Here is a 13,908-nt window from a genome sequence, read left to right as displayed (position 1 = left end):
CAAGGCGTCCTTTCTGCTTGTCCACTTCTTCTCGTTCACTCAACATGATTTCTTGTTGTTCTTTCCTGGGACTCCCTATCTCCAAACTCTTTCTGTAATCCATTTCTTTCCTTGCTTTCTTCTTGGGGAATCCAGGAGGCGATTCTGTTGGTGTCTCCTTTTGTAATCCTGTAAATCAGATTGTTTTTAAAGTCTCTGGTACAGGTACTACCAGTGGGACACAGAAAGTTGACACTAATAGTAGTAGTAACAGTAGTGGTTCAGTTTTCACTTGAGTGGATTTTTTCATTTGGGTTTACATCCAGCAAGTACTACTGCAGTTTTGTGTGTCCTTGAAACTTACATCAGTTATGAATACGGGAGCAGAATGCCTGTAAACATATCATTGTCCTCTGATGCCCAAAGTGGGCTTTTTGTTTCTGTCTTGGTACCTCTTAGGTTTTTTGATGGAATATTGTTGGAACATACGATAGCAGAGGTTCAGAACCATAGACACCAATGATCTTCTTTCTCCAAACAAATCCATAATTTCTCCTTCCCAAATTCCCAAAGATGAACTAATAACCCAGAAGTCAGTTGGGGTGGAGATAGCGGGGAGGGTTGGGTGACAGAAAGAAACAACTGTGTCGGCTCTGTGTATCTGATATATCAAGACTTTCCTGGATGTAAAACAGTGGTTCCCTACTCAGTATAGCCGGGGATGAGGCTGTGGACGACAGAGTTCAAAACATCTGCAGGATCAAAGGTTTTCCCTCCCTGATCTAAACTGTGAATCCTACATGTTTCAGCAGACTTCAGAGTGCTGAAGTTTATAGAGTTTGGGGAAGGAGGCGTCCACGTACCTGTTTGTGCTCTCTCAGATTGATTTACATTTTTGACATCAGAATTTCTGCCCTATAGCTCTATATTGGGTGGGTGGTCCCCACTTTGTTTCCTTACCAGCTGTTCCTCATTCTCTCCTTGAAGAAGCAGCTGCCATAGTTCCAAGCCATAGAAGTGGAGCACAGGGTCAATATTACAGTTCTCACAGCTCACTGCGTCTGCCTTAAACCCTCAAGGTGGACAAAGAGCTTGGAAAGGCAACCACCATCAAACGTCCTGAAAATATAGAACTGTGTTACCTGTCTGTGCTCTTTCTCATCTCTCTGTTGGCTTACTTGACCTAAGTTAAAAGGCAGAGAAAAGGCAAATGGGCTTCCAGGTTCAAGAGAAACTGTAGTGGAGAATAAGATCTCCGTATTGATACTCCTCACAAGAATGCGGGGGGGTGGGATTGACCCATGAGTTGGCTATCCTGCCAAATTCTGGCCAACCCTGTTAGCTGATTGCAAAACCAGTAAGGCCTGTTCCTCTTTTGTCCGCTGCTAGAGGTGTCCCAGCACCGTTGGGGTTTCCAGGTGACACTGGTAGCAGGAAGTGGGAGCCGTTGGTTCTCTTGGAGGCGTCTGAGGCTTAGTGAGCCAAAGCTTCAGACATTCCAGAGGGAGTGCCGGGCCTCTGTTCATTGGGGCATAAGGCAAGTGTGGCACGAGGTAGCGCTCTTCGTTGTGATGGTGGGGCTTGCATGTTTGCTGTTGTTGGAACAAGAACCTTTGACAGGTGAAAGGCAGAAAACGGAAGGGCCCTGCAAAGAGACAGGCTTGAAAGGAAACAGGCTTGAGCGGACGGCTGAGAAGCAAGCCGAGCGTGCGAGAGGTGGCCACCGCCTTTCTTCGAGGGGTTTAACGAGCCTCCGAAATCAGGGAGGCAGACGAGCTGCCAAAAATGTTCCAGTCATCCCAAGCAAAACAAACTCCTGTGGCTATCTCAGCTAACAATTATAGGAAGGCTTAAACCCACAGGACGTCAGTTCCCACTCGTAACCCGCTGACGCCTGTGCTCCCCTCAGCTCTATCTTGTGAGGTTCCCCTTCTGACCCAAAGATCCCAGGAATCCTGGCTCCCAGTCTCTCTCTGCTGAAGCACTAGGCACCACTCCCTCCTCTCTTGTCATCCAGAGCCTGCTTTGAAAATGAGATACTTCAACTGGCACCTCTGCATAGATCTGCATTTTCTGCCTCTTTACCCATGCCACACCCCAGAGGAAGACACATTTGGGACCAATTACCCTTGGGCGCGATGCCACGCCTTGTGGCTTTCTTTTGGAATATCCGGGCCAGATCAAACCCACAGGCCTAAAAGCCCAGTATATCCTCTCAAGGTTTTTTCTTCTTCCAGTAGAACGAGCGCAATCTGTCTTACCCTATCGGTTTGTTTTGCTTTCTTGTCCCTCTCTGTTCTCTTCCCCCACTCGTCCGTGCTCACCCGTCTACATTGCTTTTACTGTCCGTTTAATGCCCATGAAATGGAGCGGGGTTTGAAGCTGATCTGGCCCTTTCAGGTTGCCATGCTTGCCAATATCAGTTGGGTTGTGGGTTTTCAAGGGCATTCTTGTGATTCCATTGTGGGCGCTGCCAGTTTCAAACCACCAGTCGAGCGCAAGGGGGCATTGGCAGGGCAGCCTTCATGGGAGCAGGACAGAGGGAGAGATGTGTTCCTTTTAAGAAATAAAAATAAAATATGAATGCTTGACACTGATTTTAACCCACTACTTCCTGTCTGGCACTTCGTTCTTCATTCCCAGTGAAAGCCGTGGTTGCTTTCCTACCCTTTGGAACATGCTTTGAAAACCCAGAAACGCATCCTCAGTTGACCCTTCCTCATTATAAATTCTTCTCCACCACCCTTTGGCCAAAGCGAGTGAGTGCCCTCTTTCTGAGAGCGATGCTTATTAACGCGCTTACATATGTTTTCACTTGCATGAGTTTAAATAATATGTTTGCCACAATCCATGAAGGCAGAGTTTAAGACAGATGAACGATTCATTGAGTTTTGTGATGATCGTTGGTACAGTTGGCTCTCTGGGAATTCGCACACTGGGGGACAGCCGTTCTCCCTTATTTGCTAGCCCTCACTTCCTTCCCAGGTTATATCGGGGTCCAGCTTCCTAGAATTCCCCTTGGATTCCCAGCAAGTTTGCTAATTCCAGAACTGAACTTCTACAGGTGCCATTTCAACATAAGGTTGGGGAGTAGGTGGCCTTCATGGAGTACAGATCCCATCATTCCTCACCATCAGTTTTGCTACTTACAGTTAAGGAGAATTGCACTCCCAATAGCATCTGGAGGGCCACGGGGACTTCTAGTCAGCTACTGTCTCTTGCAGCGATCTCCTGTTGTGCCAAGCATGACCTAAGGAGTTATGCATAAAAACTCTTAGGTGTTCTTGTCTCTCCTTCCCCAAAATCCACTCTGTTCTGCCCCTACCCCCATGAGTCACTTTAGGATTGTCTAAACGGTTTAGGACCTCGGTATTTGGCGGAACGCCTGCTCCCACCAAGATCTACCTGGATCACCCGTGCGAGCCAGGAAGTGAGGCTGAAGAGCCTGACGCCAAGAGAGGCCCGGAAGGAAAAGACACGAAACCGGGCCTTCTCGGCGGTGGCTCCTCGCCTCTGGAATAATCTCCCTCCTGAGATCCACGTGGCCCCCACTTTGGGCACTTTAAAAGTCAACTAAAAACATGGCTATATATTCAGGCCTTCCCTCCAGCTAACACTTGATTTTCTCTTGTTCTCCCTTATTTATTTTTGTTCTATTTTTGTATTGTGCATGTTATAATTAGGATTTATGTAATTCTTTGTATTATTTTAGTGTTTATATTCATTGGAAGCCGCCTAGAGTGGCCTTTTAGGCCAGATGGGCGGGGTATAAATCAAATAAATCAAATAAATCAAATAAATAAATAAATAAATAAATAAATAAATAAATAAATAAATAAATAAATAAATAAATTGTTGCCACCTTTTTCTTCCCCTAATGCTCATGTGCAGTAGAACTTTTGGCCAGTATTCAACAGATGATGCTTTCTCCAGATTTGTATTCCTATGCTGGGGAGGAACTGGGCCTTTTGGTCTTCTGCCTGTATCATCTGGCTATTTTGAGGCATCAGAGCACTGTGGAGGGTCATGGTGAACCCTGAGGACCAGAGATTACAAGGTACTGGAGATGGATTTGGGGAATTTTCAGGGGAAAAGACATGCTATTAGGATTCCTTGCTCTGTTAAAGCTCATAGAAGCCTGAGGCAGTAGCTGGCCACCACCCTAATGCTTCACCCAGAGATTGCTCAGCAAATTAGTTAGTTAACAAGAGCGCAGCTGCCTTGTTAGTGCCAGTTGGACAGACACTGCTTGGCAGGACTCAAGGTTGCTTAGCGCTTGTCTCTCTTGGTTGGGTATTGTCCAGTCTCTACAGGTGAAGACGGGACTGGGACCTAGTAAGAAATGGTATGGAAAGTGCTGGAACTGTGTTCTTCCTGAAAAACAAAGAGAGTTGGTCAAGGTGGGAGACAGCTAAAACCAGGACTCCTGGGTCCTTTGGGTGACCAGGAGATTAGGCCTAGTGATTTAAGACAGTGGGGTGTGAGAACTACAACTACTAAATGCTTTGGGTGTAGAGTTGGGCCTGATGGAGTGGGTGGTTGTTTTTTTCCCTCTCTAAATGCTAGGTGCGGTACACAAAGGTTGAGTTTGTGTAGATAATCTTTCGCATACCTCATCAACAAGCAGCCTATTCAGCTGTCAAAGTTCTGGGATTGCCAGAATGTCCAGCTGGGATTTACTGGAATCGCAGAAAAGGAGGGCAGTGGAGCCATAGGGGAATGGTTGTTGTGGGCGACGGGTTGTCTTACACAAGTAAAGTATACTCTGGGTCAATGGTAATGTAGGAGCCATAAAGCAAAGTGGAGTGTCTGTGAGTGAGTAGGAAGAGCCAAGAGGCTGGAGAAGCTGGGGAGTTGCTTCTTTATTCATTAACATTTCTGCCCTTCCCTTCCTCTGGTTATATCAAGGCAGCTCTCTCCTCTCCACTTTATTCTCACAACACAATCCTGCAAGTTAAGTCAGGCTGAAGAAAGTGATTGACTCAAGTTTACGTAATGCGTTTTACAGCCAAATGTGGCTGATGAGAATCCAGATCTTTTGAGTCCTGGTTCATCACTCAAACCACTATATATACTGGTGCCTCTATATATGTGCCTCTGTCTATCAGTGTTCTAGTAAGTTTAGAAGAAAGAGCTGTCATCCTAAGCTCTAAAAGTTGTGTTGCAACTTGTGAATGTGACCACAAGAAAGTTGCTATTTGTTCCAGATTAATCCAAAGTAAATAGGAGTAAGCCGATGAGTGTATTAGAGCAGCCAAGTATGCCAAGTGTGGGTGATAAGATATAAGGATTCTGCGATTTTTCTGGAGGCGAGAGGGCGAGAGGAAGGTTCCTTATGGCACAGAGGCAGTAGGTGTTAGCCAGGATGTAAAAGATGAGTTGATAAGAGACTTCTGCGTTAAGAGCACCAGGAAAAGGACATTCTCCGACAGAGGTGTGGCAGCTTCGGCAGGTGGTTGCCAGGCAAAGGTACGTTTAGCACGTTGCACCTGCCTTGGTTGGCAGCCAAAGGGCGTCACCTAGCACCCTTCGGTCTTTGTGGGAAGGAATGGAGCCATTTCCTTCCCCCCCACCTTACCACCCCATGGGGTTTTGCCAGCTTTTATCTTGGAACTAGGTTAGAAATCCAGGTGCCCACAATGGCATGCATTTCGCATAGTTTTCATTTTATGTCATGCCTCCATCCTTCCCCTTCACCTGAAATAACCTGGATTTCTGACTGCTAACAGATCAGAAGGGAGGCAGATCAAAAAGGATCCTTAGTACAGCATTTAATAATAATCATAATAATAATAACCAGAGCTTGATAAATTTTAGAATGTCTCACCAGTCAGTCAAAAATTTCACCAGTCAGCACGATTATTCGGATTGGGAATCACGGATTTATTACCCTTAGACTTCGTTTGCTTTATTACCTGTGTGCCTGTGGGGTCATGAAGCTTGTATTTTGAATGCCTTTCTTTTGAATGTCTTCAGCAAAAATAAAACTGAAAGCAAAAGTGCCCGGCCTCTTAAGGAGCCATGGTTCCCTCCCACCCCAGAATGTGTCCTCGTTCAGTTGAAATTGGGAGCAGGGAATCTCCACATTCTTCAGTCTGGGACTACAAGGACGTTCTTAAGTAGCGACCCCACTGTACTCTATATTCTCCTGCAGAGCTACACCTCTATGTACTGCTCAAACTTTCTTCTCGCAAGAGGAGGGCAGTTTTCCTTTTGCAATGGGAGGGGGGAGGGGAGGACTGCAGGATTAGAGAGAGAGAGAGAGACAGACTGACGGGAAGGAGGCAGGCAGAGGAGGAGCTGTGACTGGTCAAGCAGCATTTTTCACCCATCGCAGACGAGTGGATGAGTGCATTTTTTCAAGCCATAATAATAATAATAATAATAATAATAATAATAATAATAATAATAATAATAATAATAATAATAATAATAATAATAATAATGACGACGACGACGATGATGATGATGATGATGATGCTTACTGCTGCTATGGATCATTGAGTCCAGCCCTTCTCAAGGAAGCACAGTGAGGAATGAACTCCCAGTCTCTGGCTTTCCAGCCAGAGACATAAGCCACTGAGCCATCCAGCAGCTAACAATGTTTATATTCTGGTTTCTTTCCAGCATGTAACTCAGAGGTTGGTTTCATCTCCAGATTGAAAGGACCTTCACCGATGCACCTATTGTTGTGCTCTCTTGCCATGAATGGTTTTTAAACAGAGCTTGGATGGCCATCTGTTAGGGATTCTTGGGCTGTGGGGTCGGTCCTGATTTGGTAAAGAATTAGACTTGGTGACTCTTGGGGTCCCTTACAGCCCTGAAATTCTAAGGTCAGTGGGTCCTTAGTGGACACATTTAGTTGTGCCACAAAGAGGAATGAAAATATTTTCTTTTCCTGTCCTTATTGCCAAAGATAGGGAATTGAGGCTTTCCTCTCCTTGTTGAGGAATTTTTCCAGTACTTTCAATAGAGCTTTGCAAAAAAAAAATCTGCCCTTTGTAACCCATAGCAGTGTGTGTGCACGCGCGCACACTAGCAAAATTGTGCAGATTTGTAATTCTGGGACTAGGATGACTGTTGTTTAGGAATTCAAGAAATGTAAGAAATTCTTCAAGAATTTCAAGCCCTTGATGGGTTGGTAGCATCCAGTCCTGTGCTTTTTGGGTGTGTGCTTTGTTTGCCAAAGAGAAGGGAAACGAGATACTTTACAGTTACACGAATTACCTTCAAGGGTGGGGGCAATGTCTTACTTTCTGCTAGAAGTGGAACTTTTACATTAACACCTGACTTTCTTTTTTCCTTAGTTTTTTTCTCCTCCATCTTGATCTTCTAATTTGTTGATATAATTATGTCATTGATTTACATATATTGATGGTTTTATTTGATTGTATCTTATAATGTTTTATTCTTCTTTGTAAGCCACTGGGGTATAAATCGAATAATAAGTAAATAAAATAAAAAATAAATTATTCCGTGTCTCTCTGTGTGCAGAGACAGGCCTACATCAATAACAAGGAATTCAGCAAGGATTCTTTCTCTTGCTAGCTGTTTGTTTGTTTGCTTGTTTGTTTTTACTCCACCTTTCTGCTCCAAACTTGGACTCAAGGCAGTTCAAGAGCATTTGTCAGCTTCAGTGGACCCAGTGGAAGTCTGGGAGCCGCTCCTATAATTTCCCACAGTGCCTTGGGGCTGTGGTTGGGTATTATGGGTAATGTAGATGACTGCTGCATGGCCCAGCTGCCAAGTGCATTTATTACCGCAATAGCGTGGTGGTTAGTGCCAAAGCAGAAGGCACTCTTGAGAACTGCCCGGGGATGTTACCTGTTCAATTAGGCAGTTCTTGTCACTCATGTGCCAACCACACTCCAAAACTTGAATTACACAAAATTCATTTAATTTGTGCTGGAGGTCTATAATACTATATCCTGGAGCCGTTATTCCTGATGCTCTCAACCATATACCAGTATAGCAGGGGAGCAGAGCTTAGAAAAGTTGCGTTTAACAACAACTATCGACCAGTATGTCCTCTTTTTTTGTTTGTTTGTTTTCGAGTAATCAGGGTGGATTTGATTTAAATCGGAGCTATTTAAATCATGATTTAAGTCATAATTTAAATTTGAGAATTGGATTATTGTAATGATTTAAATTTAATTTTAATTTTTTATTGTGATTTAAATCAATTTGATTTTTTAAAAATCATTGATTTTTATCCACGCTAGTAATAATCAATAACAGACGGAGCTCATATATATCCATATATATATTTAGCACATATGTATATATGTTATATATTTAACACTTTGGTTGCCAGAATCTTGATGCTGACTTGTGGGGAGAATCTGGAGTCGTAGTCCTCCAAGTTGGTTTTCCTAAGCTTTTACTCTGAGCACATGCAGAGTGCTTTTCAGCTCAGCGTTTGGGCTCTGTCTGGCTTCCTAAACCTGTGACGTCATGCAGGCTTTGGGGTCTCCACTAGCTCTTTTTTTTTTAAGACCATATGGGAAGACAGCCATGTAGCACCAACGGAATAGAGAGTTCTCTTCTTCCACGGACAGACACCATCTTATCTTTCATCATACTGCCATCATTTTTCCATAGCAGAGTAGGAGTCATTTCTCAGAAATGAACTTGACGACAGAGAAAGAAGTGGGCAGATGGTGTTGGTGGTGGGAAAAGCCAACTAATATGTAGGTTGGTTTCAGTCAACGTCTGTTGTCCCGCAACAGAAATTGTGCAGCAGGGACTGGGGGCGGGGGGGGGGACAGGCTCAAGACCAAGATGAACAGGGATATGTGTGTGTGTGTGTGTGTGTGTGTGTGTGTGTGTGTGTGTGTGTGTGTGTGTGTGTGTGTGTGTGTGTGTGTGTGTGTGTGTGTGTGTATAGACCCACCCCTATAGAAAAAACAAGGGTAGGGTACAAAAGGATGTGACCAGCTGCTTTTGAAGTAGCGGCCGATGGCCAAGTGGCGTCCTTCTTCCTATGGCCCATTCATACAAAACGGAGGCAAAGCCTCTTATCATAAAGGAGACCCCACTGCCAGCTGGAACAAGGGCTTGAGTGTCTTGTTTCCAGCAGCCCAAGCAGGCCAGGCGGCTGCTTACGCCAGCAAGCCCAGCGGGGGTCTGGAAGGGGTTGGGGGTGGGTGGGAGAGAGCTGGAAAATCTAGCTCATCGGCCAGACGGCCGACTGGGGGCACCAGGCCCGGAATGAGGAGCTGGGAGCCTGAATTTTCTGGAGGAGAGATTCACCTACGGTAGTGGAGATCTTAAAAGGCTGGGCGGGTGTATGTGTGCGGAGATGGGAGGGGGAGACAGCTTAGCTTCCCTGGGAACTCATCCAGTTGCTGTGACAAGGCTGAATCTTTCAGCAGCTTCTTGGGGTCTGTTTTCTTAATATTGCCTCCTTCTGCCTCTTTCCAGCTTCGTTCTTAAGGCCCTTGGCTACGAGCAGCTGTGTTTATTGTGTCTAGAACAGAGTGTCTGCCAGTCCAGCTTCTTTCTTTTTATAATAATTTTATATATTAGTGGGTGTGCATGCAAAAATAAGAGAGGGAGAGAGAACTGCATACCATGACATCTTTTGGAACACCCAGGGTTTTTAAAACAAGTAAATATTTTGATCTTTGTTGTCTCTGGTCTTTCATTAATTCATCACCCATTAATTGTAGTTTATTACATGTGCACAAATAGCAATTCATAACACTCTCCTACACCTATTTACCATCCTATGGGCTTGGATGAGAGGGAGTTTCCCAGATTTTGTTCAGTTTGTGTACACATTGAAATTGCAGTGTAAGGTTTCTGTTTGTCTCTCCTTGCCACCTCGTGAAGACGAAAGGTGTTTTGGTGAGGGGCATATTCTATTACTTATTTTGTTCTCCCAACCAAAAGGAATAACTGAAAGCTTAATGTGGAAGTTGGAAATTATCAGAACTTGGAAAAGTTACTTCTGAGGACTACAGTTCCCTGAATCCTGTGGCTTAGGGAATTATGGGAATTGTAGTCTGCCAAAGAAACTTCTCCATGCTCTGGTAGTCTGTTCCTGGCATATCTCTGAGTAACAATACACACCCTTTCTCCGATTATAAACCAGACCAGAGACGAGGATGCTTCAGGCTTTGTATGTGTGTTTTTATTACAAACCACCCCAATCTCCAACAACCAAAACTTGATACAAAAGATCTCTACTTTGAATTAAAAGATCTTAAGTCTGGGTACTTGTTCTGATGACTCGATTTGAACAGATTTTACAGTCCTATTCATTTCACCAGTATAATTTGTCGTGGGAGGGAGTGACTTTGTGTTCCCGCTATTATTAAAGTATGGAAAATCTGGAGGCTCAAATCTACTTTCTGTCTTTCTCTAATCTTGACGTCCTCCAGGTACCTTTTTTTTTTCTTTTCAACTCCTCAGAATCATCTTCTGTCTAAGAACAGCGAAGTCTTGGCTCCAGACAACCTTTGCTCCCACACTAGGCTGCCTTTGCTAGGTTTTATTTCCTCATGATTGTTCTGTAAACACGACTTTCTCTTTCTGCTGGAATGGAAATGTTTGTTTAAGAGACTTAAAGAGTCCAAAAGGATTTGGTGAAGTTTTGTATTTGGATAGTCAACTAAATGCTACAAAAATTTCCGTTCCCCACCCCACCCACTCCTCAAAATGAGCATTTCTCATTAGAGAAGGGGGTGGGGGGAGGGTATGCCATACTTCTTTTCTACTGTGTCCCCAGAATTTCCAGCCACACCATATTTACATTTCAACACAGGGAGACAGAAAACGTACGACATAGGCCAAAATCCTGTTTGCATATAGTTATGTAGCTGAATCTGATGATGTCATCAGCTGGTGCCATTAACATTTGACTCAAACTAATTAAAAGCTTTGTGTGTCCCCTGGTTTTCATTCTGGGGCACTCCTTAGGGCACCCTTTTGCCCTCGGGAAGCCTTTGAGAGCCTTGGGATGAGAAAAGCCTTTAAAAGTTAAAAAAAAAATCACTTCTGGATTGTGGCCACCAGTCTCAATCCTTGTGGCAGCAATCTAGTGGTGATTTTTAACTTTTAAAGGTTCCCTCCCCATCCCGGGGTTCCCCACAGCTTCTCCAGGTCAAAAAGGAGTCCTAGGGAGCCTCGGGGTGGGGGGGATGATAGGGGGACAGGAAGTTTTAATTAGTTTGAGTTAAATGCTACCAGCCATATAACTCTATGCAGACAGAGTTTTTGGCCACTGTACCGTTTTTATAGTCCGTACTCTTCTCCCTTGGAGATCTTCCGGTTGTATGATACCAATTCTCAAAAGGCACCCCTAAAAAGAAGGGAGATCTGGGAACTACAAGTTGTAGAGGTCTTATTAGTGTGGAAGTAGTGGTGGCTGGGAAGGTGGGGGCTAAGGTTCAAGACTTGACTGTGAATTAATGTACCCTTCTAATTTCTCCTTGATTTGTTCCTCTTTCCCAGCCATGGCTGTCCGGGCCCCTGTGCAGCGGGGCGACGTCAGTGCCGAAAGATACCTATTTGTAGACCGAAACCAGGTGGGCAACCCAGCCTCACAGGCTGACTGGACAGCCAAACGGCTCGTGTGGGTCCCGTCGGAGCGCCATGGCTTCGAGGCAGCCGGGCTGCGGGAAGAGCGGGGAGAGGAAGTGCTGGTGGAACTGGCCGAGAACGGCCGTCAGGTGCTGGTCGCCAAGGACGATATCCAGAAGATGAACCCTCCAAAGTTCACCAAAGTGGAGGATATGGCGGAGCTCACCTGCCTTAACGAAGCCTCGGTGTTGCATAACCTCAAAGACCGCTACTACTCAGGCCTCATCTACGTGAGTCAACTTGGCTGGGGAACTCGAGAGAGTCCTGGCTCTTTGCTGTCCCTTCTCTCACCACCTACCTCATAGGTGGACAGTGGTGGCCTTTCAGATGTTCTTGGACTGCAGTTCCCAACATCTGGATGGCCGCCCTCATCCATGCTTGACCTGCCTCCTTCTTTCACTGCCACCCTCCCATCCCACTTAGTTTTGTAATAATCCTCATTGTTCAGTGTGTCTCCTTTTCAGTCACTCCCTGACCCCTCCCTAAGAACTCACAAAGGAGCATTTGGCTCTTGGACCGCCTTTTCTCTTACGTTCCCAGCAGAGTGGGGTTCTCCTAATATAGTGGTGCCTCACTTAGCGATGTTAATTTCGCTAAGCGAAATAAAAAAGCCCATAGAAACGCATTAAAACACGATTAATGCATTCCTATGGGCTTAAAACTCACCGTTGAGCAAAGATCCTCCATAGCACCTGCGATCATCGCAAAGCGAAAATACCCCATAGGGACCATCGCAAAAAATGCGTTGCTAAGCAATTTCTTCGCTAAACGGAGTGATCACTAAGTGAGGCACCACTGTATTCTAGACTACAATTTCCACATTCTTGTACTACATGCCATGAAGGATGGGCCTGCTTGAAAGATCTGGAGAAGTGAAAATGGAAAATTATCAGAATTTGGAAAAGTTACTTCTTAGGACTACAGTTTCCTGAATCCTGTAAATTCACATTCTTTCCAACAAGACCCTTGAGTTCTGCCTTTCAGAACCTGTTTGTCTCTTTAAAATGCTTATGCTTACGACAACCAAACATCTTAGCTTAAATCTGTATTTTCACCACCAGTACTCATGATTTTCTAGCGATGCAGAGAAGTTGCTACCTAGTTTTGAGGAAAGCTCAGTGAATTTTCCCTTGGAAATCAGAGTGGGAAGCGGGTAACTTCCAGAGGGTTAGCCCTGTTAGCCTGTGGTCTGTTGCAAAAGAAACAAAAGTCTCAGAACACAGTAGAGACTAATCAGATCTGCTCCATGCAAGCTTTTACCTATTCCTGTCCCGTGGAATCATCTGGAAATCCATCTACAAGATGTTTTGTTAAATAGTTAGTCACTCTTTTCAGCTGCTGCAAGGGCTCCTTGTTGTTGTTTTTACTGATAATACCCAGATTTTAGACTGTGATGGGCTAAAGGCATGTTGATAGGATGTGTATGTGGTGGGGAGTTTTTTTTCCTTTCCTGGGGTGGTTGCTGAACCACACACGCACCACAGACAACTTGCTGACGTAGAAAAACCTAGCGCCGTATTGTTTCCTGCTGGGCCATGGCTCCAGGAGTTAGCGAGCTCGTCCGGCGAGGCTGCTTCTCCCCTCTGAGCACCGGGGTGTGTTTTCATTTAGAGGCCAAGCTTTTCAGTCCTAGCAGGCATCAGGACCAGGGGAGGGTGCAGAGCTGCTTGGAGGGGGTGTGCAAAAGTGGCGCTTTTGTTCTGAGCCTGTGGAGTGCGCGTTTGATGACGCCAGAGCCGGGGGAGCAGAATCTTCCTCCATGCCTGGGATAATGCCGCTCAAAGGGAGAGACGCATCCTTTCCCGTCTGTCCTGCTGGCAGGGTCAGCGTTGGTTTCCGTGGCACCAAAGCAGGCACAAAAGGCTGCCCTGAGAGGCAGGGTGCCAGGGCATTCTCTCAGGCACGCATCATCTCTTGACTTGAGGACAGCCCAGCTCCCTCCCCTAATCCCCACCCCTGCAGCTGGGTATCGGGGTGGAGAACGGACTAGACCTGTTTAGTGAGAAGAGGAGCGAATGATGACGGATAGGGTTGAAACAAATTCTCCCAAGGGCATAGCGCAATCGTAGGAACACACGCTGAATCATAGAAGGGGAAGACTCAGGAGCAGATCATCTTTTTGCCCTGTCTCCTGTCTTCCCACTTTTTGTGCGGAACGTCCCAACAAGGAACATCTTCTAAAAAAAAATAACATGCTCCCCAGAAGAGGGCTTCTACCACCTTCCTTGTTAGTGAGATCTCCCACTGAGGAACCTCTTTCCATGTTTTTCTCAGACCTTGAGGATGTTCTGTTTCGTGTGGGTTTGCGCTACAACCCCCGGAATCTCTCGTCCAGCATGACCG

General features: G+C 45.4%; 1 protein-coding gene and 1 long non-coding RNA gene across 10 annotated transcripts in view; one reads left to right on the top strand and one right to left on the bottom strand.

The window, feature by feature from the left end:
* Nucleotides 1–13,908, top strand: part of LOC110081888 (myosin-10) — a 68,816-nt gene that overhangs the window by 3,032 nt on the left and 51,876 nt on the right. For all 9 annotated transcript variants that reach the window (XM_020798995.3, XM_078377072.1, XM_020798996.3 and 6 more), the window contains exon 2: nucleotides 11,437–11,795. In XM_020798995.3, coding sequence (XP_020654654.3) covers nucleotides 11,439–11,795 — 357 coding nt within the window. In that variant the 5' untranslated portion in view covers nucleotides 11,437–11,438. The remainder of the gene's footprint in view (nucleotides 1–11,436; nucleotides 11,796–13,908) is intronic.
* On the bottom strand, nucleotides 67–5,952 carry LOC144583396 (uncharacterized). The gene is made up of 3 exons (XR_013537153.1): nucleotides 5,895–5,952; nucleotides 3,130–3,229; nucleotides 67–168 (listed from the first exon to the last, which is right to left on the bottom strand). It is a non-coding gene; the product is annotated as an uncharacterized LOC144583396 (long non-coding RNA).

This window comes from Pogona vitticeps, chromosome 6, assembly GCF_051106095.1.
Source record: "Pogona vitticeps strain Pit_001003342236 chromosome 6, PviZW2.1, whole genome shotgun sequence".
NCBI lineage: Eukaryota > Metazoa > Chordata > Lepidosauria > Squamata > Agamidae > Pogona > Pogona vitticeps.
The sequence above is the reverse complement of the archived record's forward strand: the minus strand, read 5'-3'. Positions and strand labels throughout refer to the sequence as shown.